This window comes from Cavia porcellus, unplaced genomic scaffold (assembly GCF_034190915.1).
Source record: "Cavia porcellus strain 051 isolate PalLab524CR breed Dunkin Hartley unplaced genomic scaffold, mCavPor4.1 scaffold_15, whole genome shotgun sequence".
Taxonomy (NCBI): Eukaryota; Metazoa; Chordata; class Mammalia; order Rodentia; family Caviidae; genus Cavia; species Cavia porcellus.
The window spans coordinates 65,554,198-65,581,046 of NW_026947498.1; the positions used below are offsets into that span (position 1 = coordinate 65,554,198).

A 26,849-nucleotide genomic window follows, 5' to 3' on the forward strand; every position below is an offset into this window, starting at 1 on the left:
CCCTCAGTCTCAGTCATGCCTTTCTGAATACTGTGATAGACTTGAAGCCATGCTTCTGCATGAGTCCATCATTCCTGTGTCCAGCACATTTACATTGTATACTCTACCAGCTCTTTAGTCACGGATGAGCCTTTCTGGCTATCAAATCACAGTGCCAGTCTTCAAGTAACCCTTATGTCACTTGGTAAAGGCCCCTAAACACTGAGTGGTAATGTCACCAATTCAGATGTGCCCGAGACAAGCTGGAGAGTATTTCTTGTGTGCAAAAAAGTCAACTTGTGGGTGATGTGCTACACCTGTACTTCCTAGGCATCCACTTGGAGGTCTTGGAACGAATGGCCCTCCAGATGGGAAATGTCTGCCATCTGGAGTGGGGATGGGAGGGGGTAAGGAACCCGCAGGCATTTTGTTTTGGTGTTGGTCCTCTGCTTCTACTCTAAGAATACTCTTGTCCCCTGAGAGCAAGCATAATGCAATAGCTAGAATCGTGGCTTCCAGAGGCAGCCCGCTGGCTTTCTTAGCCAATTTTAGCCATGTGATACGTGGCAAAGCCATTGTACTTGAAGTCTCAATTTTTTCATCTGCTAAGTGTAATAGCATCTGCTGTGTAGTGGTTAGTAATTTGTTTATGTACAGTGTGATAATTGTAATGTACATATTTGGTGCCCTGACATAACTGCTAGCGTGCCCGGAGTCCCTGAAGTGATGGTGTTGCTGTGTATGCTGAGTTGTGTGATGGCTAGAACTCCAGGGGATGGGGGCTGCTCACCCAAAAACTCTGGGAAGGGGAGTGAACCAAAGGTTGACTTGACCACTAGTTTCATCCAAGATTTCATCAGTCATACACGTGTAATCAGTCTTCCATGAAAACCCCAACGCACAGGGTTTGGAGAACTTATGGACAGCTGAGTGTGGAGTTTCCTGAAGAGTGGCCTGTGCAGAGAGCAGGAGGGCTTGGAAGCTTCCTGCCTTTCCCCCACCTTGCCCCCTGCACCTGCTCGTCTGTACCCTTCATTAATATCCTTACTGATAAACCACTAAACGAGTTTCCCTGAAGTATTTGAGCCACTCGGGCAAACTAATCAAACCCAAGGATGGGCCTGTGGGAATGTAACTTCATAGTGATTGGCCAGAAGCACTAGTACTTGGGGCTTGTGAGTGGTACTTAAGGTGGGGGCACTCAAGGGATTGACCCCTCAACCCATGGAATTTGATGCCAGCTCTGAGTAGCACTGTTAGAACTGAGCTGGATTAGAGAACATCCATTCTATGTTCACTGCAGAACGAACTTGCTTTCTGGCTGGGAGAACTCTCCATATGCTTCAGGGTCACAGGAATCTATGTTGATTGGTGAGACAGCAGGGGGAAAAAACAGTCACTCCAACAGAAAAGCGTTAAGCTTCATGCTCTGGCACACAGGCCTCCATGACAGTAAGTATTAATAGCTATAGGGGTAAAAAGGCCTCTGCACCAGTATATTGCCTCTGTGATTTACATGTTCCTACTATACTCCATAAGGTATTTTTTCCTAAATTTATAAATTACTGGCAAATTGGCAGTGTGTGAGTCGCAGTCTATTTAATATTCTAGTCACAATCATATGTAGGTTAAGTTTTTCAACTTGAAATCATAAAACTAGGGAGTAGCTTTTACAAATAAGTTTATTCATATCACAAAATATCAAAATAATAAAAGTAAAATACAACTTTTAAAAAGTAGAACTAACACATTTATCAAATGTAATAAGTAATAATTTATTTTAATTACTACTTGGTCACCCCTTCCTGTACAACCACACGTTTTCAGATGAGCATAATTCATTGGCCCGGTTTCTGTTGGGACCATGCCTGCTCCACTGTTTTCAAAAGGCCTCTTCAGAGAAAGAATGGGGGATAACATAGGAACAGCAGTTGGCCGGTTCTTCTTTTCCATTCTCAGCTGATGTCAGAGGCTCTAGAAATATGGAAGAGGTCTAAGGAAGGCCATCATCAATTGTTTCTGAAGATAACTTACTACCTAGTAAAAAATTATCTTAAATGAGAACTTTCTCATAAGTATTTCATATCAGTCCAATATGAACCAAAGACTGAAGATTTATTTAAACTCTGCCTCTCCAACCATACTAGAGTAGGGGATGAAAAGGACTGTTCCTGTTATTTCTCAAAGAAATTTGTCTTCTGTGTATAGTTTACTGAAGAAAGTCTAGGTTCAGGCTCTGGCCTTCACAACACAGGCCCTTTTCCTGGGCCTTAGTATTCTCCCTTCTGAACATGAATTCTTCCAAAGTCCTGCCATCAAGGTAACCAGAGCTACTGTAACATCCATGCAGCATTCCTGTAGTTGGTTTCTGCAGAACCATGGAAGGGAAGAGTTTTGTCCCAGAGCATAGGCAGCGTCGTCCTGGCCACCTGAAGACATTTCTAGAAGAAGTCAGTCCCACAGAAGCAGGTGGGACCTGGGAAATAAAGAATAAATGAGTATTTCAAGCCCTGAATTTGCAAGTGCAAACATATTAAAATTGTAAATACTTTTTAAATTTAATGCTAAGTATATTCCCAATTTGAAGTAACACTGTAGACATTAATTTTGCCAGCTAAAGCATATGGAGTTAAAGAACTTAGAGCTAGTCTAAGTTTACTACATGGAATATTTATCAAGCAAATATTCATCATGCACCAACTATCACCAAAGAACAAAATGCTGTCCACATGCACCAACTATCACCAAAGAACAAAATGCTGTCCACATGCACCAACTATCACCAAAGAACAAAATGCTGTCCACATGCACCAACTATCACCAAAGAACAAAATGCTGTCCACATGTACCAACTATCACCAAAGAACAAAATGCTGTCCACCAAAATGCCCTTCTCTGTGTAGGCAAGGTCTGCTCTTCTCAACAAGCCTGCTATTTAGGAGATGATATAAAACAAGGCTCACAAAAATAAACCCGAAGTAATAAAACCCCAAATGTGTAAATTTTGTTGTAAAAAAGAGAAGGAAAAAAAGTGCTCTAAAAGATACAACAGCAAGTGTGATTAGGGGTGTTAAATAGCTGACCATATTAATGTTTTTGGTTGGATCATTGAACACAATTGTTTGCAGTCTCACTGTTTGAATGTCCACTTTGTATGCTTTGATACTGTGACTTGAGCAACTATCTCTAAGATGATAATATGGAATCTATTAACTGGTGATTTCTTACTGTTTTTTTTTTTTTTTTTTTTGTAGTTCTGTATTACTTGTACCCTTACACTGCTTTGTTATGTTTTGTTTTTTCTCTTTTTCCTTTTAAATAAAATTAAAAAAAAAACCCAAATGCAGAAGTTCAAAGGCAGAATTACTTCACAAGGTGGCCACACAGCACTTTATATAGAAGATTGGATTTATGATTCATGGTTTCACTATGAAGCATCAGTAGACCAAAAGACTTTTTTTTTCTTTTCTGCAGAACTGGGAATTGAACCTAGGGGACTCTGCACTGAGCTACATCCCCAGTCCCTTTCTTTTCATTTTTTATTTTGAGGCAGACTCTTGTCAAATTGCTAAGTTGCATGAACTGGGCTCAAATCTGTGATCCTCCCGCCTCAGCCTTTCAAAGTGCTGGGATTACAGATGTGCACCATGCCCTGCTGACCAGAAGGCTTTTAAGACAGAACGAAAGTCAGGGCAATTCTGCTTAACTACAGAACAAATTGGAGGGGTGTCCTGCAAATGGCATCCTGAAAAGTAAGCATTATGTTGAAATGAAAGCAGGGTAGGAATTTAAGAGACTGCCTTGGAAAAAGCACAGATAGGCTGCTGTGCCCCAGTGAGGGGGCAGGAGCTTGCAGCTCTGAGTCCTGGCTGGCTCCTGATCTGTGTGACCTTGTGCACCTCACTCAACGACTGGGCATTTTGGGGTTCTCTCCCATAAAAATGGGTGTAGGAAAAAAAATCACATTTCGTAAGATTAAGATGAAGCACTACCTTTGCAGAACATTGAGAAGTTTTTTTCCCTTTAAAGGCAACTTAGCATTTCTTATATTGGTGTTACCCTCAATCTCTAAGTCAAAGCGAGACTGTTTGTAGAAGTTATAACTACCCAATCTCAGACTTCAGTGTTCGTGTTTTTTCCCCCCTAACATGAAAACACCAAAGGTTTTAGGAGAACACTAAGTCAATTTAAATTAACTGTGTAATTGTCTCTGGAGCTAATGCCATGTTAGTTCTTTCACTTGAGACAGTAATTACTCCATTGCATGTAGGGTCAGCAAGATCATTTCTAAGTCTTAGACTCCACTCACTGCAAGCTAGTATGGCCATATAAAGTGTCTGGGAACCGTCTTGGGAGGAACAGTAGAGAGAACAAAGGATCCACAGACTGGAGAATTTAGCAGTAATGAAGAGGATTAAAAGTTTTGAAGCTTTTCTTGTAGCCTCTGAGATGTTCAAGTGGGAAATGACAGAATAACTTTATGAAATCTGACTCAGGAATTGGTTGGTAGGATGAGTGTGCCAGCGAGGGGCAGAGAGATCAAAAATGGTGTTACTATGTTGGTACAAAATGATCCCAACCTGTGTCCATCGATAGAGATTCAGGGAAAAGTGAATGATTGGAATAAGAAGGTCCTCCAGGGATATTACTTCAGTGTTTGGTTGATAATGAAAGCTTCAGCTGGCGGAGAAGAAGGAACATTTCAAGATGGCAGAATGGCACAGGAAAGCAAGAGGCTGCATGCGAAGGCAAAGTGCACATGGGGAGAGAGGAGGATACCAAGCTTTCCGTTAGAGTAACACCAAGGAGTGTTCTGAGAAGACGAAGTGACAGGTACAAGAGTTCAAATTTGGCACTGAGAGGAAGATTGTGCCTCATGATACACATGATGACATTTTCAGAGTTGGTTACGATTTGCTAAAGGAAGCTACCTTCAACATCCTACTCAGCTTGCTGCTTCTGAGGTGCACAGTAGATCATCATTTGCTCTCTTGCCTGATTGCTTCTGTTTCTCCATCCTGGGGCAAACCCTTGGAGATAAGCATGAACAATAAAATTGTTAGGTGAGTTTCCCTTAAACGGTGCCCATAAATCTCAGCAAGCCTTCAGGCTGTGTTAGACTTAGAGCAGTGGCTCTCACTATGGAGGGGATTTCCAACTCTCCCCCCACCCCAGAGTCATTCGATAATTCATGGAGATAGTTATTTGATTTCTACACTGTGGCAAAGTTGCTCCTGACGTTCTGAGTAGAGGTCAGCGAAATTGCTAAAGATCCTATAATTCACAGAACAGCTCTAGAACAAGCTCGGCATGGTGTCCCATGCCTGTAATCCCAGCACCAGGGAGGCTGAGATGGTGGAATCCTGAGTTCAAAGTCAGTCTGGTCTACATAGTGAGACTTCACCTCAACGGAACAAAAACTTATCTGGCCCAAAATGTCAGCAGGAATAGTGCTGAGGCAGACCCCTGAACTAGAGGGTAGGGATAGAAAGTTTATATTAGAAACACCTTGAGTCCCCTATTCTACCCATGAGATGGGCACTAGTAACTTCACTGGGCTCTGCTGTTGTGTGTGTGTGTGTGTGTGTGTGTGTGTGTGTGTGTGCGCGCGCGTGCGCATGCACTGAAAGTTGAACAAGTCAAGGGATGTTAGCCTTCTTCTTTTTTTTTTTTTTATCGTTACTGGGGATCGAACTCACAAGCCCGTGCTTGCAAGGCAGGCGCTTATGCCACTGAGCTAAATCCACAGCCCTTAAGGGATGCTGGCCTTCTAATTTTCTTTGTTCAGTGTGTGTAATTTCTACTCCATAAAGAATTGGTGATTACGTGGTGATTACAGCCATAGTTTCATGATGATTGCAGCTATAGCTCAGATCTAGCAGATCCTCTTCCCTTAATCACAAAGACTAAAGTAGGATATATATATATATATATATATATATATATATATATATATATAGTTTAAATCCAAATGGTAAAATTTCCTAGATATCTTTTCATCAACCACTCCTCATCTTTCATCCAAAAGTGTGTTTGAAGAATTGATAGTTGATGAAAGCATTTGTGGCCGTGTAATTCATCGGTTGTATTAGTATATCTTGTCTTTCCCAGGAAAATGATTCTGGTTTCCCTATTCTTGCCATTATGCCTTTCCTTAGTCAAAGATTAGAATATCAGCATCAGAGATGTTTTCAAATTAATCAGCAAGCCTCAGTGTCCCTAAGAAGATAAAAAGTCAAGGAAAAAATAAAAGGACTAAACTAGAATGCATCTGAAGGGCAGATTTCTTCTCTCTGTAACTCTAGTCCTAGGAGAATGTCAGGCTATTAGGTGTTCAAGAAATCTTTGTCCAGTGAGTGGGCAGAAATTGCTGAGACAAACTGCCATAAATTTGCTGCAAATATGAGAAGAGAATAGGTGGAAACGGAGAGATGCTGAAACATACTGATGGTGTCCAGGCTTGCAGTAGTTACCATCATGACAGAAAGGTAGGACTTACCTTTCCAGGCCAGGACCCCTAGGACGAGGGCAGAAACCACACTGCATATGGAAATTAACAAAATGATCCACACTGGGAACTGATGACCAGGAGTATCAGGATTTGGTGGCTGGGCTATGGAGAGAAATGAATAATGTGAGCTGTAGTACATTTCCTGCTGCTTGGCTCCTATCCTATGCATCTTCTTCTTCTTTTTTTTTTTTTTTTGGTCTTTTTCCTTTTTATTGGTACTGGGGATCGAACTCACAACTGCCTGCTTGCAAGGCAGGCGCTTATGCTGCTGAGCTAAATCCCCAGCCCCCTATGCATCTTCTATATGAGCCTGCAGGGAATTTTTCACTTCTTTGCCTGGTCAGCTCATCAATATACAGCTGCTAGCATTTCTCTTGCATACTTTTTTTAGTCAGACACATACTGGGGACAACTAATTAATACTTAATTGTCAGAGAATATAAAAAGGACAATTTGAACTTTTGCAATTTACTAGATTAGCATAAGAAAGAATCTAAAGAGATACTTGTATATCTTCTTGTCACCCTACATCATTTTTATAGCAGACAAAACCAGGAGAGTCACTTGAAAGGTACATTTGTTTCACATCGACCCTTAAACTTTTGGGAGGACAGAAGAGCCTCACCAAAGAGCCAGTGGAGGGTGTGCCTTGGTATTAGGTGGGGGTATCCTGAAGAGCTCTCCAGGCTCCACGGGGAGCACAAGAGGGCATAAGGAAGGAAATGAGTGGGCGAAGAAAGATTTGTGTATGTGGTGCTGCCACCCATCCCTCCTGATCCCACACAACAGCTACAGCATTTATTTTTGAGCCTCTGAGTTAGCAACAAGATCTGGAGAGAGGGCAGGGTAGAAATTGAAAGGTATTTTAGTAGCTCGTCCTTTTATGTTTTCTCTGAAATGGCTTATGAATGCACTTGGAACAGGTGCTAACCCACTGCTCACTCCTCTGGCCGCCACAGCTTATGGGCAATTTTAATCGTGAGCTCACTGGACTTCTCACGGCAGCGGACCCACAGACACCTCTTGCCATTGACTTCTACAATGCCTGAGCCTGCCGCTTCAGTTTTTTACACTCAGTTTTCTTTGTAGACTTTTGTTTTTTTCTTGTCCTTTAAATATTGTAATTCTCATGTCCTGTCTGTGGCCAAGTCCTCCCAGGTAATCTTATCCACACCCAAGGCTTAAAATGCCATCCGATTTCCAAATCTTTAATATTTGTGACCTCATTTCTGAGCCGCAGATTTTGGAGCCACAGCTGCTGACTAGCTGGCTGGGGGCCAGCTTCTCCATCTGATGGAGCCATATTCTTTCTAAAGCATATCTAGCAGCTGCGTTCACCCACGGCAACACATGCCATCACTGTTAGTCACCCAAATAAAAGAGACAAACTTCCCTTGTTCTCATTTCCCAGTCAGCTCCCATTGCTATATTCAGAATATCTCTGATACTATTTGCTTTTCACACATCTTCTGCAACAACTACCTTAGTTTGGATTTTTCTCATCGCCTCCCTAGGAGCCTCCAAACTGTCCGCTTTGCTTCAGTTGTCCTGGGCTACAATAAATCCTACACATTGCTGTTACAGTCATTATTAAAAAATACATGTCTGCACTTAGATGCTAGCCGCTTACAAAGTAGGAAAACCCGTCATCTCCTTTTTCCTAAAACACCAGACTGCAAGGAGACATCAAGTGATTCCCAGCGTTGGCCACTGCAGGCCAGCAGGACATGAAATGACAAAGGAACCCTAGCCTGCAAGCGCAGGGGACTTCGGGCTCTGGCTCACTCCTGGTTTCCTTTCAAAACACTTCCCTACCCCTCCCCTGCCTCCGTCAGCCTAGAGAGGCAATGTGTGTGTGAAAGGGTGAAGAAGCCAGGCGCAGCCAACTGCTTCTGCCTGTTAGAGTCCTCTTAACACACCCCAGGGTAGGACCAGGGTCCCAGCGGCACAGCTGGGTGAGGGCCCCTGCTCGGAAAGGTCACACTTAGGAGTGGGGCTGCCCGATTTACTTCTTTCTAGGTTATCAAGGGTTAACGGATTCATCATGCCTAGACTAAAAGAACCATCAGAACCATCAGAAAGAGCATCTTTCTACGCACTGTACACCCAGGGAATGTTTGTCTGTACTGTCAGCCCTCAACAGCCTCAAAGGGGCTGTTTGCCTTTGCCTCTTACTCTAAGGATGCCTGCACTCTGAAGTATTTATAGTCTAAAACTCTCCAACCACAAAGACAAAACCTGTAAGTTGGTTAGCAATGGTGCCCGGGCCAAATCTGGCATGCCGCCTGTGTTTATAGCAAAGTTTGTTGGGACACAGCCATGTTCTTCATTAATGTCTCCCTCACGGCTGCTGTTGCTCTGCAGAACTGAGCTCAGCTGAGTTGTGCCACAGAGACGGAACTGCAAAGTCTAAAATGCTTACTGTGTGGCTCTTTCACAAAAACTTTGACAGTCTTTGCCAAAGAATGTCACCCACGCCGGGCCTGGTGGCTCATGCCTGTAATCCCAGCACTCGGGAGGCTGAGACAGGTGGACTACCATGAGCTCAAGGCTAGCCTCGACTATGTAGTGAGTTTGAGGGCAGTCTAAAGTATGCAGTGAGACCTTGTCTCACAAAAAAAAAAGAATATCACTCATACCTGCCTGCATTCCAAAGACAAAGACCAACTAAAATATGATTTACTTTACTGATCCATCTCTGCATTAATGTTGATCTTTGGAACATTCTAAAGATGGTTAAACGATGATATATCTATAGGGCCAAACTAAGCCTCTTACAAAGTAGACAGTTTTATAGCAAAACTATTTATTTTACTATTTGGTTCAAAAGTCACTTTTATAAATGTTTTAGGCTACATAAATGATTATCAAGAGAGAGTTTGGAGGATAGTAAAACCATGCTAACCTGGAACTATATATTGGAACTAATTTTTCCAGAAAATTTTATCTAAATATCCATAGAGGAAAATAGTTTAAAAATCCATGTCAGGACTGAAAGAGCTATAAATAAATGAGAGTGAAGGAGTACACCATATAAGTAAACTATCTGCTCAAAGACAGGAGGAAGACATATACCACACTCTAAGTTACACTGTATGCTAACGTACCACTGAATGTCACACTCAAATGCATTGTTTATTATGGGAACACACAAAATATATCTTTGGGAGTGGGCTTAGGGAGAGTCCTGCTGGGCCCTTGCATGGTCAGCCATGTATTTCAAGTATCTGAGTTCTGCTGTGATAAACTACGAAGTTTTTTTCCTGTATTTTATATTCAGATAACTTTACCTCTTGAGGAAAGAAAATTCTGTAAGTTTATGTCTTGGCTCTAAACTGATCTCTCTTTTTTTTTTTTTTTTTAATTTTTTGTCTTTTTCCTTTTTATCGGTACCGGGGATCGAACTCACGACTGCCTGCTTTCAAGGTAGGCGCTTATGCCACTGAGCTAAACCCCCAGCCCCACTGATCTCTCTTTTTGTTTCTTTTTCTTTCTTTCCTTCTTTTAAAAACTATTTACTTATTTATTTATTTTGAGACAAGGTCTCACTATATAGTTCAGGCAGGCCTTGAATACACTTTGTAGCCCATGCTGTACTCAAATTCACAAGGGTCCTTCTGCCTCAGCCTCGTATAGGACTGCGATTTTTTGTTTTGTTTTGGTGCCAGGGATCGAACTCATGACCTCGCGCTTGCCAGGCAGGCGCTTAAGCCACTGAGCTAAACTCCCAGCCTTCTGAGGGCTGTGATTATAGGGATGTACCTGCACACCTGACAATCTCTGTTTTTTCTCCTCAAGTATTGTTTACAAAGAGTATCTTGCTCACTTTCTTTATCAGACTTGGCCCTGAAAGAACCATTAATTTTGTTGCTGTTGTTTAATTTTGTTTTTATTTTTAGGTATTGGGGATTGAATCAGGGCTTTCACACTGAGCTAAAATCCTACCTCTTTTCTTTTTTCTTTTTTAATTTTGTGACAGGATCTTTCTGAATCGCTAAATCGCCCAGGCTGGGTTTAAATTTGTGAGTCTCCTGCTTTAAGTCCTCAGAGTGCTGGGATTCCAGGCCTATGGCACCACGCCTGGCTGAACCAGTAGTTCCTAAAAAGCACGTTCACTGATAGAAGACAAAGTTTCAATACCGTGGCGCTGCAGGAATGGGTACCTAAGAGAAAGTGCTGGAGGCCCAAGGGAATCACAGAGGACAAATATTAGTGCTTTTGCTAGAACACCATGGTATTGCGATAGCTGCCAAGATAACTGCTTGATGGATAGCAGTTTTTAGGTGTATAAATTTTAAAATATTTAAAAAGAAAATAAAATTAGTCCAGCAACATTATTATCACGTCTTGTACATTGACCTCAGTAAGACATGACAGCACCATCTTGAATGTCTACAACTGTAAAATTCCTGTCAGAGTCAGTAAATTCAATTCTAGGATGTGTCTGACTAAGCAAGTCCCTTTTTGGGTTCTGTGGAGGGGGAACACAGAGAGAACGTCACTTACGTCTCTGCCAGATGAATGTCTCTGACACTGCTTAGTCTCCATATTTGACCAGACACTTGAACACGTGGCTGCTCGTTGTGTTGAAATCCAGGCTGCTGTTGACTGTGAACAGCTCTGTCTGGCGGTCCTGGGAAACCATCGTGTAGGCAGTATTTAGTTCTTCTCCATTTTCCAGCCAGGAGAGGTGAGGCTTAGGAAAACCTCCAGAAGTTAAGCATAATATCCTTTTAATGTCCGTAGATGTATTTCCAAGGTCAGTTATACTAGGGGGAGGAAAATCAGCTAGAGAAAAAGCAAACATATAATTACATCTGGTTACATAGGTGTGTATACGGGTTTACATTTTGTTTTCTATTTTATTTTATTCTTTGGTTTTTTTAAAAGACAGGATCTCACTATGCAGTTCAGTCTGGTCTTGAGCTTTTTTTCCCCTTTGTACCAGGGATTGAACTCATAACCTTGCACTTGCCAGGCAGGCACTTAGGCCACCGAGTTAAATCCCGGGCCTTCTTGAGCTCATTTTTAGCCCAGGCTGACCTCAAACTCACAGTGACTCTTGTACCTCAGCTTCCCAAGTGCTGGAATTATAGGCATGTGCTACTATATCCAGCAGGCTTATATTTTAATATAATAGCTAGTTTGAATAAGAATAATAAAATGAGATTAATTTATAACTCCCCATATATTATTAAGAGCTATGTATAATCTAAAAACTTTGATTTGAATTGATCATATCAATTCTTCACCACTCTTCACTGAGATTGAAGGATGTTTAGGGAAGAAAAAAGTACGCTCATGGGAATATATGTTGATTTAGTACTTGTGATTTTTAAGAGGCAAAATAAAAACAACATTTATGGGCTCCTTTTAGTCATGTTGGGACAATATCTTATTCTCTCTTTACAGTAACCCCATCAGGTGGGATTTAGATCCAAAAAGGTCAGCTATTAGACTGGGTGCAGCGGTACATCTCAATAGGCTGATGCAGGAGCATCACTTAAAGTCCAGGAGTTCAAGGTCATTCTGGACAGCATAGTGGGATGTGTTTTAAAAAATAAAAAGATAAAATATCTAGGGATTTTTGTTTTTGTTTGTCTGTTTTTTAGTACTAGGGGCTAAATCTAGGGCACTCTTCCACTGAGCTACAAACCCAGCCTTTTTAATTTTATTTTTATTCCGAAACAGGATCTAAGGTGCCCAGGCTTGCTTTGAACTTGTGATCTTCCTGCCTCAACCTCCCTAGTAGCTGGGATTATAAGTGTGCACCACTGCAACTGGTGAATTTTTATAATTTCATAGGATTTAACTTTAAACAACTTGTTTTAGAAATAATCAAATTGAGGCTTAGAAAAATTATAGCTTTTAAATGGCAGAACTGGGATTTGCATTCAAGTTTTTTTTGACATCAGAGAATGATTTCTCCTTTCCTTCCTTTCTTCCTGCTTTTTGAAGAACCCAGTGGTTCTCTTGTAGCTTATCTACTTATTTAGTAAATTATAATGAGAGCTTTAGGAGTCATTCTCCAATTTGAGAACAAGAACACTGACGGGAACGTCCATAAATCTACCCTGGTCCCGCCTCTCCTGTCTGTTTCCCTGGACCTGCAGTAACTGCTACCTGAATTGTGTAGCATCCTCTTGCTTCTTGTCAAGCAGATAAGAAGCAGATAACCAGATAAGCCTGTCTGATTGTGCCATCCTGAGCCTATAATCTCGACCGCTAATCTTTACTGCTTGCTTCTCTGATGTGGCTGAAACACACAGAGGAAACTTCCTAGCCCTTCTCCAAGACAGCCGAGGCATGCTTCCATTTGTATATTTGACCCCCGATGAGATACAATAACCTATAAAGCAGAGGCAGGAAATGATAAAACCTATAAAACAAAGGAGAAACCTCTGGTAACCTCTTCCTCCTCTATTCTTTGGCTTAAAATCTTTACTTCTCAGACCGAATGTGAGGATTGGATCCCCCATACTTAAGTGCCTAGGGCTTAGCTTTCAACTGAGAAGTTTGGGTCCACAGAGGGGTTATTCTTTGTGATCTTGGGCCAGTTTAACCACGTTTGGTCTCATCTTGCTCATCTGACATGGTCAAACTTTTGGATAAGGATGGCTTCTTAGTATTTATAGCATTTCCAACTTGTAATAAATCTGCTCTAACCATGAGCAGAGACTACAGAGAGCAAGTTTCGTGTAGCTGATGATGACCACGGGAAGATTCATTGCTAACGACTGAAACAGGGAAGAACAGTGTGAGGTTCGCTATGAATCTACTGAAATTATTTATTTCAAAGATGAATCATTACACTTTACTAAGAATAAGGTTTGGTTTTCACTAAACCTCAATCATTCTGGAAGAAGCAATGTGAGAGAGTGGCCCGAGGTTATCACTCCTCAGTGAGGACTCCAGACTTCCGTGTTTAATTCCAGGACTGTCACCTCCTTCCTGTCCAAGCTGAGACAGGCTTGTCCTTCACTGCTAGTGTAGAAGCAGGCTGTGATTTGGGAATTAATGTTTTTCCATGCAGCGGGCATGACTGATTCCCCCAATTCTCTAACAGTTAATTTTGCAGAAGATTTAGGTGAGAACGTCAAATGCACAATAAGTAAATATCACATATAAATATTAGAATGTAGTAATAAAATAGCTATACATATTCAAATACTACTTGAAAGATACATATGTCTGCCTTGCTCTTTAATCTTTCCAAAGTGCTTTCATGGGCTCTAATGCAGAAAGCAGTACAGTTATCAGATCAAAGATGCCCTTCTATGACCCGGAAGGCATTCCAGGTCACTTCAGTATCCACGATGATGGTCACAAACCTGCACTGTCAGCCCACGAAATGCATACCAACAGATATTTCCACCTTAAGAAATCGGTTAGAGTTTACTGCAGATTCAACCCTAAGCAGTGAAGTGAGATACATCCCTCTTTGGTAAAATCTCCACTTAAATCACTAGTGTTCTTTAAAGGTATTAAGAAGCCTTGAGTTAGCCAGAAAATTCCACCCGCCTTTGACGGAGAGCGTGATTGAAGACAAGTGTTGTACTTTGAATACTCTTTTCTCAGACTTCTGAACGACACAGGTGTACACACCCCTGTCTGACAGGCGCAGGGTCAGAATCACCAGTGAAAGCTTATTAGGAATGTCAAGAAAGGTCCGGTTTTTGTATTCACTCCACACGTCTATTTTCCCAGATACGATACTCAGCACCACTTGTTTATCCTTTTGCCAGTAGACTCGAGCTCTGTCCAGCTCATTAACAGAAATGTTGTATTCACAGGACAGCATCACTGCTTCTCTCAATGACTTGGTCACCTGCCTGCCTAAGGAGAGGCAAAAAGAACAAAATCTCATTTTGTTCAATATAGATGCTCACAAATGCAGACAGCCACAGGACTCGGGGTACTGTACCTAGGGATGAGAGAATGATGCATGATGAGAGAATCCAGTTTGATTTTTTCCCCCTTTATTATATGTGCAACTAAACAAACCACATAACATAAAATTAACCATGTTGACTATTTAAAGTGCAGAGCTCAGTAGCATTTAAATGTATTTACATTACTGGGAAACAGATTTCTAGACTTTGCAGATCCAAGACTCTGCACCATAAAATGACTCCCTTTTTTCCTTCCCCTAAGCCCCTGATGGCGACCACTGCACTTTTTTTTCCTATGACTTTGGCTACTTTAGATACTTTCTATAAGTAGGATCATTGAATATTTATCTTTTTGTGATTGGCTCATGATATTTTATCATATGACCTGACTTGCTTCCTTTTTAAAGAAAGAAAATGACATAACAATAAAAGCAATGAACAGTATGTCCTTGGGCTGACCCATTCCTCTGTTGATGGGCACTTAGATTCTTCCCTGATTTTTCTATTTGGTGTGAATATAGGTGTTCAAATATCTCTGCAAGATCCTGATTTCAAGTTCTCTGGATATGTCGCCACAGACTTGCTAGATCATATGGCAGTTCTATTTTTAGGGTGTTGTTCGTTTGCTATACCTGGAATTGGACCCAAGGCCTTCATATTGTACCACATCCCAAACCCCCTGAAATTTTTTTTTTTTTAAATTTTCAGACAAGATCTCACTAAGTTACTGAGTAACCCAGGCTGGGCTCAAATTTGTGATCCTCCTGTCTCAGGCTCCCAGAGTTCTGGAATCACAGGCATGGGTTACCATGCTCAGCTCTATTTTTAGTTTCCAGAGGGACTGCTATACTCATGCACCACCAATGCTCTTGAATGATTTTCAAAATTTATTATTTCTAAAAGTAAATAAATTGAATAAAAATGAACTTAGTTTGAAATCATTACGATGCATCACTAAGACCCAGCTTAAGAACCAAACATAATATAACCTGCCCTGTACTTTTTCTTAGGGATTTTCCAATGGCCTGCAGGAATAAGGACCAATAGGAGCCACCTCTGAAACCAAGGACTCTTTAGTCCTGCTATTTATTTGTTGTGTATTACATAATGCCACTCCAAACAGAAGTCAGCCCTGATCAAGATCCCAGAATGAGCAGTGCTGGAGGGTAGAGCCCTCCATCTGTCTAGAGGTCATGTGTCACCACACAGAGTCTGTCACAGCCTGATTTTTATGTCTTCAATATCACTCTCTAGAAGGGAACAAGTGACATTTCATGAGTCCTTTTTGGAGCCCCATGAGGTATGTATTATACTTCTTCACAGAGAAGGCAAGTAAGACTTTGAGAGGTTCAGGAAGCTAGAAAGAGCAGGTTGTGTCAGGAGGGGAAGGATGGAAAAATGCAATGGGAACCAGCAAGAAAAACTAGGGCCGTATTTTAAGTGGGCAGTGTACTCAGTCCTCATTATCTGTGTTATGCTTTGCAGAGAAAACTAAGTGTTGGATTAGCATCCTTCAGTTCTGAGTTGTTGACCATATTGCCAAGTGTGAGTCCAAGTGTCTCTCAACAGAATCATGTACAAACCAGGGCTATGAACTATCAGTGATAGCAACGCTGTTCCCAGAGGCTCTCAGGAACCTGTCTGCATGATCCCCGGGAGCAATGGGTCAGTATTCACTGACTCACAGTCGTGGCAACTTCTTAAAACACAACTACTTCAACGATGAGAAGCAACCGTACTTGCATTACTTATTTAAAAAATGCACTTGGTATAGCCAGAGTAACAATAGTTACTCTTGTAACTGCTTGGAAGAACAGCGTCATCCCATTTTCTAGAAATTCTCACACTATGGGTAGAAAACACACTCGCCGAGGCTCCTTCCTGTCTGTTCCTGGTCACCTTCCTGAGAAGCAAGGGACTTCCAAAAGTACTCATTCTGGTGTCTTACAGACGACAGAGCTAAGCCCAGGAAACTTTCCCAGTTTTACACATCTGTTTCTTTCTGGCCCAGCCTCTCAGGACCATGCTTTTTGTTTCCTGTTTTCTCCAGGTTTAGGCTCCAGTTCCCTGATACAGAAGCCAACAGTGTCCTGTGCTTCCTTCCTGGCACAGCGATAGAGCTCTTTTGCTTTGAGGAAGCTTTTTTTTTTTTTTTTTCTTGTCAGTCCTGGGTTCACGCCGCATCTTCAGGCTGCAGTGACTCCCCTCATCTCCACCGGACAAGGCCATGATTATACCTCCGCACCTTTCCTAAGGTCTTTAGTTACCTTAAATGGATCCTCTATCCTCTCCTTACCTCTTGGCTCTCTGCAGTCCATGCAATTATTCAGAAGCCTGGATTGGCTAACAGTGTTCCATTTTACATAGGCTGCCCATTCCCTCTCACTAGGTCCTAGAAATACCAACATTTCAGCATCCAAATACCATCTCCTTGTTAGCTTCTAGCACTCATTAGCAGCCCACAATTCCTTATCAAAGTATATTTGTGATGGGTCTGAAGGTCTGATCATTCTTCTACACTGTGTGGGACCTAAAAGCAATGTCTCTCTGAGGCCCAAGCCCTCCTGACTAGCTGTCCCTGCCAGGAGCTGTAAAGCTGTGTCTCTCTTGCCTGTGGCTCTTCCTGGAAGGCAGGACAATGGGGCACTGGCACATTTCCCAACCAACCAGTCTCAGGCCTCTGTCAGACTGGCAAAGCTCCACCATGGTATAAGAAGAGGGTGTTAGGATCATGAGTATTTGCAGAGCAACGAGGGCTAGCCCAGTAAGGTCCTATGTAGCACTTCTGGCAGTGACACTGAATACCACTAGGCCCTGTTTTAAGGAATGTAACTGTTTAAGGAATGTAAGAGAGAATAAATGAAAAAATAAACCATAAATGGAGCATCTTTAGAGTGAAAGCTATAATAAGCTAAAAGTCAAGCTAGACCTGGTTACTCGTAGGGACACAAGAGAACTAAAAGGGACAACGCCAACTAGTCTAGTTGACTGGGCTATAGTTCCAGCCCAGAAAGTTGCTGATTAATTTGTTTCCTCATCTGTAAAATGATATCATGCCTGTTCCTCAAAATCACTATGGAATTAAACTCAATTAGATGATCTAAATAGAAACGTCCCTGACAAGTCTTCTGTAAGAGTTTCCTTTTTTCTCTTCCCATCTGCCTGCCCTAACTCCTATGACTGCTTCCTTTTCTCTCCCTCCAGGGTCACTTAATACACAGACTGCTGGTCTTGTCATGGGCCAGACAGACACTGTGACACACAGCGGTCTGCTCATCGGAGGCGATTCTCCTCACCATGCTTGTTCCCACCTAAGGCGAATCTGATTCTGAGATGTGATGACATGAGCAAAAGAGAAATCACAACTTCAAGGGAGCCATCTCATTTCAATAATGGTTCCCAAGGAGTTTTTGTCCGGCTATTTGAGGGGAAGCGTGGGAGTTGCTCTAAAGGTCATGGCATACCATCAATGAGCTGTGCGACATTCCCATCTGAGCTCCTCCTGTCACCAGACACTGGTGCTGAGGAAGAACCAGACTCAAAAGAGGAACAAAGAATCTCTCGGGCAATTTGGAAATTCCCACAGGAACCTGGCTCCCACCTCAGGGGCCCTGCTACATGCAGAGTAATGGAAAAACAGTTTGGACGTCCCCGGAGGCTCGGGTCTGCGTCAGTGACTCGGGAGGGAAGTCAGGTGCCTGAAACCTCAGCCTAAAACCCCATGGACTGTCTGAACTTGGTATGTTCAAGCCATTTTACAAACGAGCATTGCAACGCCACCAGACAGACATTTGTGAGGATTCAAGTGAGTCTGCGTGTATAACTCCTCATGGTGCCTTGGAGCTTAGAGCTTAGAGCTTAGTGCCTTCTCTAGATGTCCTCACAGCTCGCTGGGGGCTGGCCCTATGTCCCTGGTCAGAGAGAGACCTCCTCAGACTTCCCCTAAGCAGTGCCCTCCTGTCTAACTGCACTGGTCCTGCTACTCTATCTCATGCCCTGATTCCTGGCCTCAAACTTGCTCCAGCTGGTACATATTTACATATCAGTATTCACCCCACATAATTTCCATTTGCTTGTTTGGTCCATTGTCAAATCCACAGTGTCTAGGGCAGGGTCCGGTCTAGGAGGGACTCAGTAAATACTAGCTGGATATGTGGTTAGGCCTTAGGAGATGAGGTCTGGCTCCATCACTGTGGATTGGAGTCATAACTTTAAAGAAGCTGATCGGTTTCTTTGGGCCTCAGGTACCATTTCTGCAGAAAGGGGCATAGTGACTTCCTGACTTCACCTGGTTATCACAGTGAGCGCTGAGCACCAACTGCCCAGTGCTTTGTTTACTGTGCAACACTAGGCAGCTCTCAGCAGAGTTGTTCTTCCCTAGCATAGTAGCCTGCATTGTTGAGTCACATTCAGGAAGGAGCCATGATAACTGCGGGACCCATGATCTGAGCTGAGTACCCGCCCGTTGTATGGGATGCCTGAGCCACTTATACCCAGTGACAGTCAGGGGCTGCAAGGGAGAGGTGACAAGGCAGAAATGGAAGGCAAGACTGCCGAGCTGTCCTGCATGCTGGGGACACTCAACGGTGTTAGCTCCCAGCCCCCACCTTCCTTGGCCCCTTTGCCACCTCCTGTCTTGAGCACTTCAAATCCTGACTGCTAAGCCCATGAGAGAGGAAGCTATTAGCTGAAAAACATAAATATCACTAGCTTGAGATAAGCACTGACCTTCTCAAGAACTCAGTCTGTAATGGAAAATAGCCATAGAAATGAATGGGGTTCTGATACATGAAGTTTTCATATGCTACAACACGGATGAACTTTGAGGACATAATGTTAAGAAGCCGGATACTAAACTCCATGTATTGTGTGATGCCAATTGTGTCCAGAAGAAGCCAGTGTGGACCTGGAAAGTAGCTTTGTGGTTCCTGGGAAATGAGGGCAGGGGACATGCGGAGTGAGTAGTGGGCACAAGGTCTCTTTTTGGGCCAATGGGAATGTGGGCAGAGCACCCTGCTCTGGATGCTAGCAGCACAAGGAAGATAAGGTGCCTCTGGCAGCTGGTGGACGGAAGATTGTCACATTTTTACATTGCTTTTGATTTCTCTCCAAATCTGATCCTTGTTTTTTTCCTTTCCCCTTTCTTTAAATAGTATTTATATCTTTAAAGCCTTCAAGGACTTAAACAGTTGTTTGCCGGGTTATAACAGTTAAAACCATTGTCTGTGGGATATGTTGGCCTGCAGCAGTCTGGCAGCAACATGGGGTGCAAGGTGTTTGTTAGTGGGGGCACTGTTTTTATCTTGGCTCAGCATTCCTGTGGACCAGGGAGCTGACCTCACTTGAAGAACCCTATCTATGGAGGAGAGGCTGCCCACAGTGGGCTTTCTGACAGCTGTCTTGTTACACCTCTGCCACAGAGCCACCAGTTTCTGGAGTCCATCATGAGATATTTCTACCCCCAGAGACAGCCAAGAGGTAGATGGGAGCCTTACTGGGTTCCCATCCATGCAGAGAGACTCAGTTGCTCTGGGCGTCAGTGGCTGGGGAGGAGCTGGGAAAGACACAGCTTCCATGGTGTGGTTTCCTGACCCAGGGCAGGAGAAGAAGGCCCAGAGTGGGTCATGCCTTGCCCCTCAACAAAGTCCTCCACAATCCTACTCCATTCTGCTTACCTAGTCTCACCTCTGACAGACCATGGACAACTCATATCGCACTCCAATCTGCCAAAGCCTTGGCATTTCAAATTGTGCCCATCTCAACCTGTCCAGTTCCCTCTGGCTCCATTTGCAAACACACCAAAGCCATTATCATATACTGTTAGCTGCTAAAACAGCCTTGACAGGTTTTGCACAATCACTGTGGCAATGCTATAAGCCTTATGTATGCTTTGGTAACTCTAGGTTTTTTTTTTTTTAAATGTCATTTACAGACTCATTTCTCAAACTACAGATAGATGGTCCAGTACCATCAGTGTCAGCAGAGTTATTAGACATCCAGAATCTCAACCCCATCTGAGATCCCTCCCTCTAAGCTGAAAGAACATTTAAAATAAACTTTAAAAAATTAAAAGTGGGCTCTATGTTTTGAAGCAGTTTTGGGTTCCTATCAAAACCGAGTGGAAAGGAGAAAGGATTCTCACTGACACCATCTCAGAGGTCCCTGGCTTCCCTTCCCTTGATCTGCACAGGTGGGGAGATCTGTCTCAGTCTATGAGCCTGTGTTGACACATCACTGTCACCCAAAGTCCAGAGTTCAGAGTTCACTCTTGGTGGTGTCCATTCTATGAGTCTGAAAAATTTTTAATGACTTATATCCAGTATTATAATACTATGCAAAATAGTTTCACTTCTCTAAGAAATCCCCATGCTAGAAACTGCATTTCAACAAAACTCCCAGGAGATTGGTATGCACAATTAAAGCATGTACAGCTCTGGGATAGACCAGGCCACTCCCTGTCTAGAACACTTCCATGGCCTCGCGGATCTCTTGAACACAGCTCAGATTCTTAGTGGGTTGCAAGACCTGGGGACTCTGCCCCCTGATCCACCATCCATGGGCAGGATCTCGCTCTTTCTTGCTCCTCCCATGGAGAAGACATCACCTCCTCTGGCAGTGCTCATCTCTGTGCTGGTCACACAATCATCACAATGATCATTGAGGTTTTCTTTCTTCTTCCTCCCAATGACCACAAGTTCCATGAAAACAAAAGCCACGTCCATTTTGCTCACAGTTTGTCCCCAAGACCAAGAAAAATGTCCTGCGTGTAGGATATGCTCCATGTTTGTTGAATTCAATGATTGAACAAAAGAATAAACATCCCACCAGTGTTCTTCACCTTAGGCTCCTGTCCTGGTGGCAGCACCCCCACTAACCTCTGTCCATCACTCACCTACCTCCATCAAGCCAGCTCTGGCTGCTCCACTACCCTGGCCCATCGTTTCCCAGATCCTGGGCTTTTACAGTCAGGACTCTGCGCTTCATTGTCCTCTGCTTGTTTTATGTGGGTTCATGTCACTTTTCCCGACTGACATATGCAAGCCTCTTTGAGGACAGGAATTCTAGGCCCCACTTCTGTGACCCCACCTGGCACAGGTAGATGTCCAGGAGCTCATGAGAGCTCTGTTGACTCAGCACCAGTGAGCTGAGTGCACCTTTCTTTCGCTCCAAGAGCCTCTCCTTCTGCTTACTCCTGCTTACTCTAATTTTCCTGGCACAATTATAAAATCTTCATTTAATTTCTTTAATGTTTTCCTTCTCTTTTATAGTGTCCCCTCCTTGCTCGTTTTAATCTCAATATTCAGTTTTGAGAAATTTGCCCAGCTTCCTGGAAGAAAATTGTACTTTTGTAACTGCTGGCATTATAATATAACTGTCAAAAGTATATAACAACTGATGTGGAAATTGGGAAACTGAAGCCTTGCTTCTTTTGGCTCTGACAGTGATAAAATAGCAGGGCTTTACAGCTTCAAACAAAAAACTTAAAACTAACATCCCTGCAGGTAATCTTCGTGCCCCTGCCCTGGCCTTTCTTGCAGGCCGGGTCAGGAAGAATCCCTCCCTCCTCACACTTGGATAATTTGGCAGTTTTGAAGGGAGCTGCTTTAAGATAGATCTGTTGACTATTTGAAGATTGACCAACCCTCCTATCCACCTTCATTTTTGAAGAAACTTCATTATGGGAACAACTTCATAGAAAGTGAATTTTCCTCCTCACTTTAAAAAATGAAAATAAATCTTATCCTGCCAGTGGGGTGAGTCCTAACTTTCTTGAAATCCCACCATGTCCAATACCTTTAAGACCACCTTTAAGACCGAAGCTGGAACAAAAGATTTAGAAGTCAAAGTGCTGTGCTGGACAAACTGGAAATACTTATGTAGTCAATTAAAAATAACTAAAAAGTTTGCACTAAATTCCATATCACTTAATGTTAAAACCAATATCGACAAAGGGTAGCACCCTTAAGGCATAAAAATAAATATTAAATGACGTAACATTAAGAATATCATATTTCTCAGGTACTCCCCACATCCCTCTCCACTTGAATAGATCATCACTGTGTGATTAGAGAGGCAGAGCACATTGCTGAGTTGTATCCTAGACCTGTATTTTAGAAATCAGCGTGCAAGATCAGCAAAGATCTTTGTTGCATCTCAACACATTAAGAATGTCTAGCATTCACGGAAAAGGCCACAACTCTAAACTGGCCTTCAGAATCAGTTTCATGTTTTTTTTAAAAAACTTATTTATTTGTTTGTTTATTTATTTTGGTACGAGGACTTGAACTCAGGTTTTGCACTCTGCCGTTGGGCTATATCACCAGACACAGTTTTGTTAAAATAATACTGCCCTTACCCCTTCCATGAAGGTCGGGTTCTTGGGGTAACCTGGCTGCTGACTTGCTGTCTGACCCTCAGTGGGTCTTGTAACCTCTTTGGACCACAGTTTTCTTAGTCCTAAATGGTACTGGGAACACAAGCACGGGTCTTTCTGGTTTGCTAGGTGACACATGATAACAGAGAGAACAGCACCACCTTTCTCTTAAACCTGGCATTCAGGAAGGTCCCTGAAAGTTGCTTACCTGAAGCCAAGCACACAATACCAGCCAGCACCAGCAGCCAGGAGAGCATGAGGCGAGGTGTTCCCTGCTTCAGTGTGTGACCCATGGTTGGCCGAAGCTCAGGATGGAAAATGGAAGCCAATAATTTAGAGCCAAGAAGGGCTGGGGCGTCTCCTGGGAACATGAACGGATCCCACACAGCAGAGAGGCCTGGCGACTCAAGGCAGATATAGACGATTCAGTTGTTCCCCATAGGAGATTCTCCGGTGCTCGTTGCCAAATGCCCCGAGGAGAGATTGGATAGTCTTCCTGGATCTCCAAAGGTTGTGGATTTATTTTTCACAGTCTGCAAAAGGAAAAAGAAATACGAATCATCCCAGAAAGAAGGTCTGCCTACTATGGTCAGAAAAACTCTTCCGTTGGTCCCCTAAAATGAGTCAGAGTGCTTAACTTCAATAACCCCCCAAAGCAGGGTATGAGAGGGACCAGCAAGGAAATGACTGTCCCCAGTCAACTGGGGTTTTCTGAGAACCAATTCCGGCTCTTCCAAGAAGTGGTCGCCCGCTACGGTTAATCTTGGCTGGAATACAACCTGGCCCAGGAAAGTGCGGACCTTCTAGAGCAGACACACCAAGCACACAGAGCAACTAGAGAGGGTGTATTTGTCCAAGGCAGTCATTAAGTTTTGAAAACTTTCTCAGTATATGTAACCCAGGAAAGCCAGGACCTCGATTCTTAAAACCTCAACTCAAAATGAGGGAACTAACTGGGGTAGAGGATGTCAGAGAAAAGAAGACATTTATCAGTAAAAAGGGAGGCAAGAAAAAACACATGGAGCCCATACTTGTATTATTTGGTGTAATGTGAAGAGGCTGTTTTTTCCCTGGTAGCGATATTAATATTGAAAAATGAAAATGAATGCTGTGCTCTCCTATCACCGCTTTTGTGAGTCAGCCACCAGTCACCAAATTCAGAGCTCCCCAGATGCGTGGACACCCTCGGGAGCTGCCCCAGAGTAAAGGTTCCAGTCACACCAGACAGACTGTTTCATTAGTAATGGTCCATCTTAATCACAAAGAGCTCAGAAGGACTTCACCACCAGAATTATATTGGCTGGAAAAACTCAAACTGTCTACAAAAAATATTTGCTACCATCTAGGAAATTTAAAAGTAACGAGCCACAATTCTGATAGTAATTTTCTAAAGATACCAGGAACCCACCGCCTACTTTGGGAATAAGACGCCTCAGAAGACGCCTCTGAGGGGAAGTGTGCACCGTAGAGGGATGGTATGTTTGTTTAGAAAGGGGTTTCTGGGTGGACAGTGGTAATCCCAGCTCCCTGGGACACCGAGGCAGGAGAATAACAAGTTTAGGTGTAGACAGCACAGTTTAGTGAAACCTTGCCTCAAAATATAAAAAGCATTGAGGAAGTAGCTCAGTAGTAGAGTGTTTTCTTGGTGTGCTCACGTCTAGTACCAAAGCAGCGGGGGAAAGCAGTTATTTTTGTTAGTAAATAGCTCTACCAAGTTATCCTATAACAAGCTCAGAGTAGATTTACTTACTTTTGGAAGAAAACCTCCTTTTTCTTTTATGTTAAAAATCAGAGGCTGATGCTCCGCTTTGGGGATGTTCTCTTCTTGCTGTCTGCAGACTAATGACAAGTAATTCAGCAGAGAGGTAGCATTTCTCTCTTCTTACTTCCCCTTTACTTTGGATTTGAGGATTTGAGTTCACTCAGAAACATTTCCGTCAATTTCAGGGCCCTGTAGAATGCTGTCAGGGTTGAGGAAGCTCTCTGCTCTGAGCCCTCTGTCACCTCCTCTGAGGGTGTGGCCCGGGCAAGTCACAGCAAGTCCTCTTTACCACTGCCCTAAGGAACAAAGGTGCTGGGTGCAGTGGCACTTGGGAGAGGCAAGGAGAAAAGGCGCCCAGCAGAGGGAGGGGCCCACCAGCTCTGCCTGGCAGTGAGTGTGGGTTTTATGGGCTACCTGTTGGTGCTGGCCTCAGATTTTTGTTTGTTCACCTTGTTTGGTGCCGGTTACTGAACTTATAAAGCTCAGCGTTACATTTTCAGTTCTTTACATTGTTTTTATTTTGAGACAGGGTCTTAGTTGCCCAGATTAACCCCAGACTTGTGGTCCTCTTGCTATAGCCTGCTGGGTAGCATTGGATTCCTACCACCACCCTGCATGTGCCATGATGCCAGCTTTCACATTTTTTTTTTTGCTTTAAAAAGAATAAAATGAAACAAAGCAAACTGAAACAAAACAGAAGAAAATAGATCAGAGCGAAACAACACAGAACTTCAAGACAAGACAGTGGGAAATCAACAGTGGCTACCATAACATTTGTTTTCTTTGAAATAGTTGTCCATATCTTCACACACAATAAGTTAATACAAAACAATAAAATTTGTTTTTATAGCCATTGTTATTCCTTTGGAGTCTCTGGCAGGCAACTGTGTGAGGAAGCCATGTACTGTATATGTAGTGGATGCTTTAGAGCACCCTTAGGTCCTAGAGCACCCTTAACAGCACAACCAGCCCCTTCCTGCCATCTTTCCAGAAGCAGCAGTTGAGTGCGCTTTGGGTGAGCTCGATGACAGCACTCAAAGGGAAAGATTTCATCCCTCCATCACCCCTCTTTCCACCCAGCCCACCAGCCTGCATGGAGATTTGATGGGAGCACAGACAAGCAGGTGAGCCTTCGGGCCAGTGTACCTTCTAGCACAGGAAGAACTGGACGGCCCCTCACTGCACCTGTAACTCTCTTGTCCTCCTCTGGTTCCACCCAGAGCTATTTGGTTGCCTTGACCCTTGGAAGTTCTGCGTGCAAGCAGTTGGAACTCAGAAATTCAGGGAAGCCAGTGCTGATGGCCTGGAGCAAAGCTGGCTGGAAGTGGGTAGATAACTACTTCCCCATTGTATCACCCTCGTGGAGCATTCGGAGACATCCAAGGGGCTCCCTGGAATCCGAGGGGTCAGGCACCCACTGCTGCAGCACGGTAAGGTGTCTTGTACCAACTCTCTCTCCTTCCCACTCTCATTCTTTGTCCTCCATTACTGATCTCGAGTTGCCAAATAAACAGTATCATTTAGGTCTGTGTCTCTAGCTGTGCCTTCCAGAGAATCCAGGGCAAACACGGTGCTTGCTATAGTAAGAGACATAATAATTTTCCTTGTAAAGTATATTTGTGGAACTAATAATGTGAATTTAGAGAAGAAGAAAAAAGAGAGATAAACAATAGTAGAAACAGTACATACACATGGTGAATATGCTATAGAAACATCTAAGTTTTTTATAATTTTATTTTTTAGGTACTGGGGATTGAACTCAGGACCTCATACTTGCCAGGCAAGTGCTTATGCCACTGAACTAAATCCCCAGCCCTGAAGCATCTAAATTTTTCAACTAAATCTGTTAGAAAACACATTTTCCTGAGGAGGAAGGGAACACAATCTAAGCCTCTATCCATCCAGCATTTCTCAGTGGTACTGAAAGGCACTGAGATCTCATGAAATGAAAAGCCAAGCAGAAAGAATGACAGAGTTGTGAAGCCTGGGAGTATCCCTAGGGCAGGGAACAGTGCACATCACCCTAATGGAAGGAAAGGAAAAAAAATAAAGGCATTCCCAAGCAGGACTGTGCTGACTCTCATCAAGCTGAGAGGCCGCCTAAGCCTCTGCAAACCACTGGCTGCAATTAGGATAAATTGTATGTGAGAAAAAGTGGTGGAGAGTAGACGATGTGCAGATGCACATCCCGAGCACCACTTTTCCAGCCTGAAGCTTGCGGTGTGCATCCTTCCTGGCCACAAGATGCAGTCACTGGGTACCTGGATCCCTGTGGGAACTGACATTTTCAAAGGTATAATGCACTGATCTTGTTAATCAATTCCAGATTGT

The 26,849-nt window shown here is 43.2% G+C and overlaps 1 protein-coding gene across 1 annotated transcript; it reads right to left on the reverse strand.

Moving 5' to 3' along the window:
• Positions 1 to 1,643: 1,643 nt before the first annotated feature.
• On the reverse strand, positions 1,644 to 26,594 carry Cd80 (CD80 molecule). Its single transcript, XM_023564846.2, is given in 7 exon segments — positions 1,644 to 2,455; positions 4,911 to 5,009; positions 6,479 to 6,592; positions 10,997 to 11,278; positions 14,012 to 14,326; positions 22,965 to 23,289; positions 24,507 to 26,594. Coding segments are annotated over 5 exon segments (963 nt in total). The 5' UTR covers positions 23,128 to 23,289; positions 24,507 to 26,594; the 3' UTR covers positions 1,644 to 2,455; positions 4,911 to 4,920.
• Positions 26,595 to 26,849: the final 255 nt, after the last annotated feature.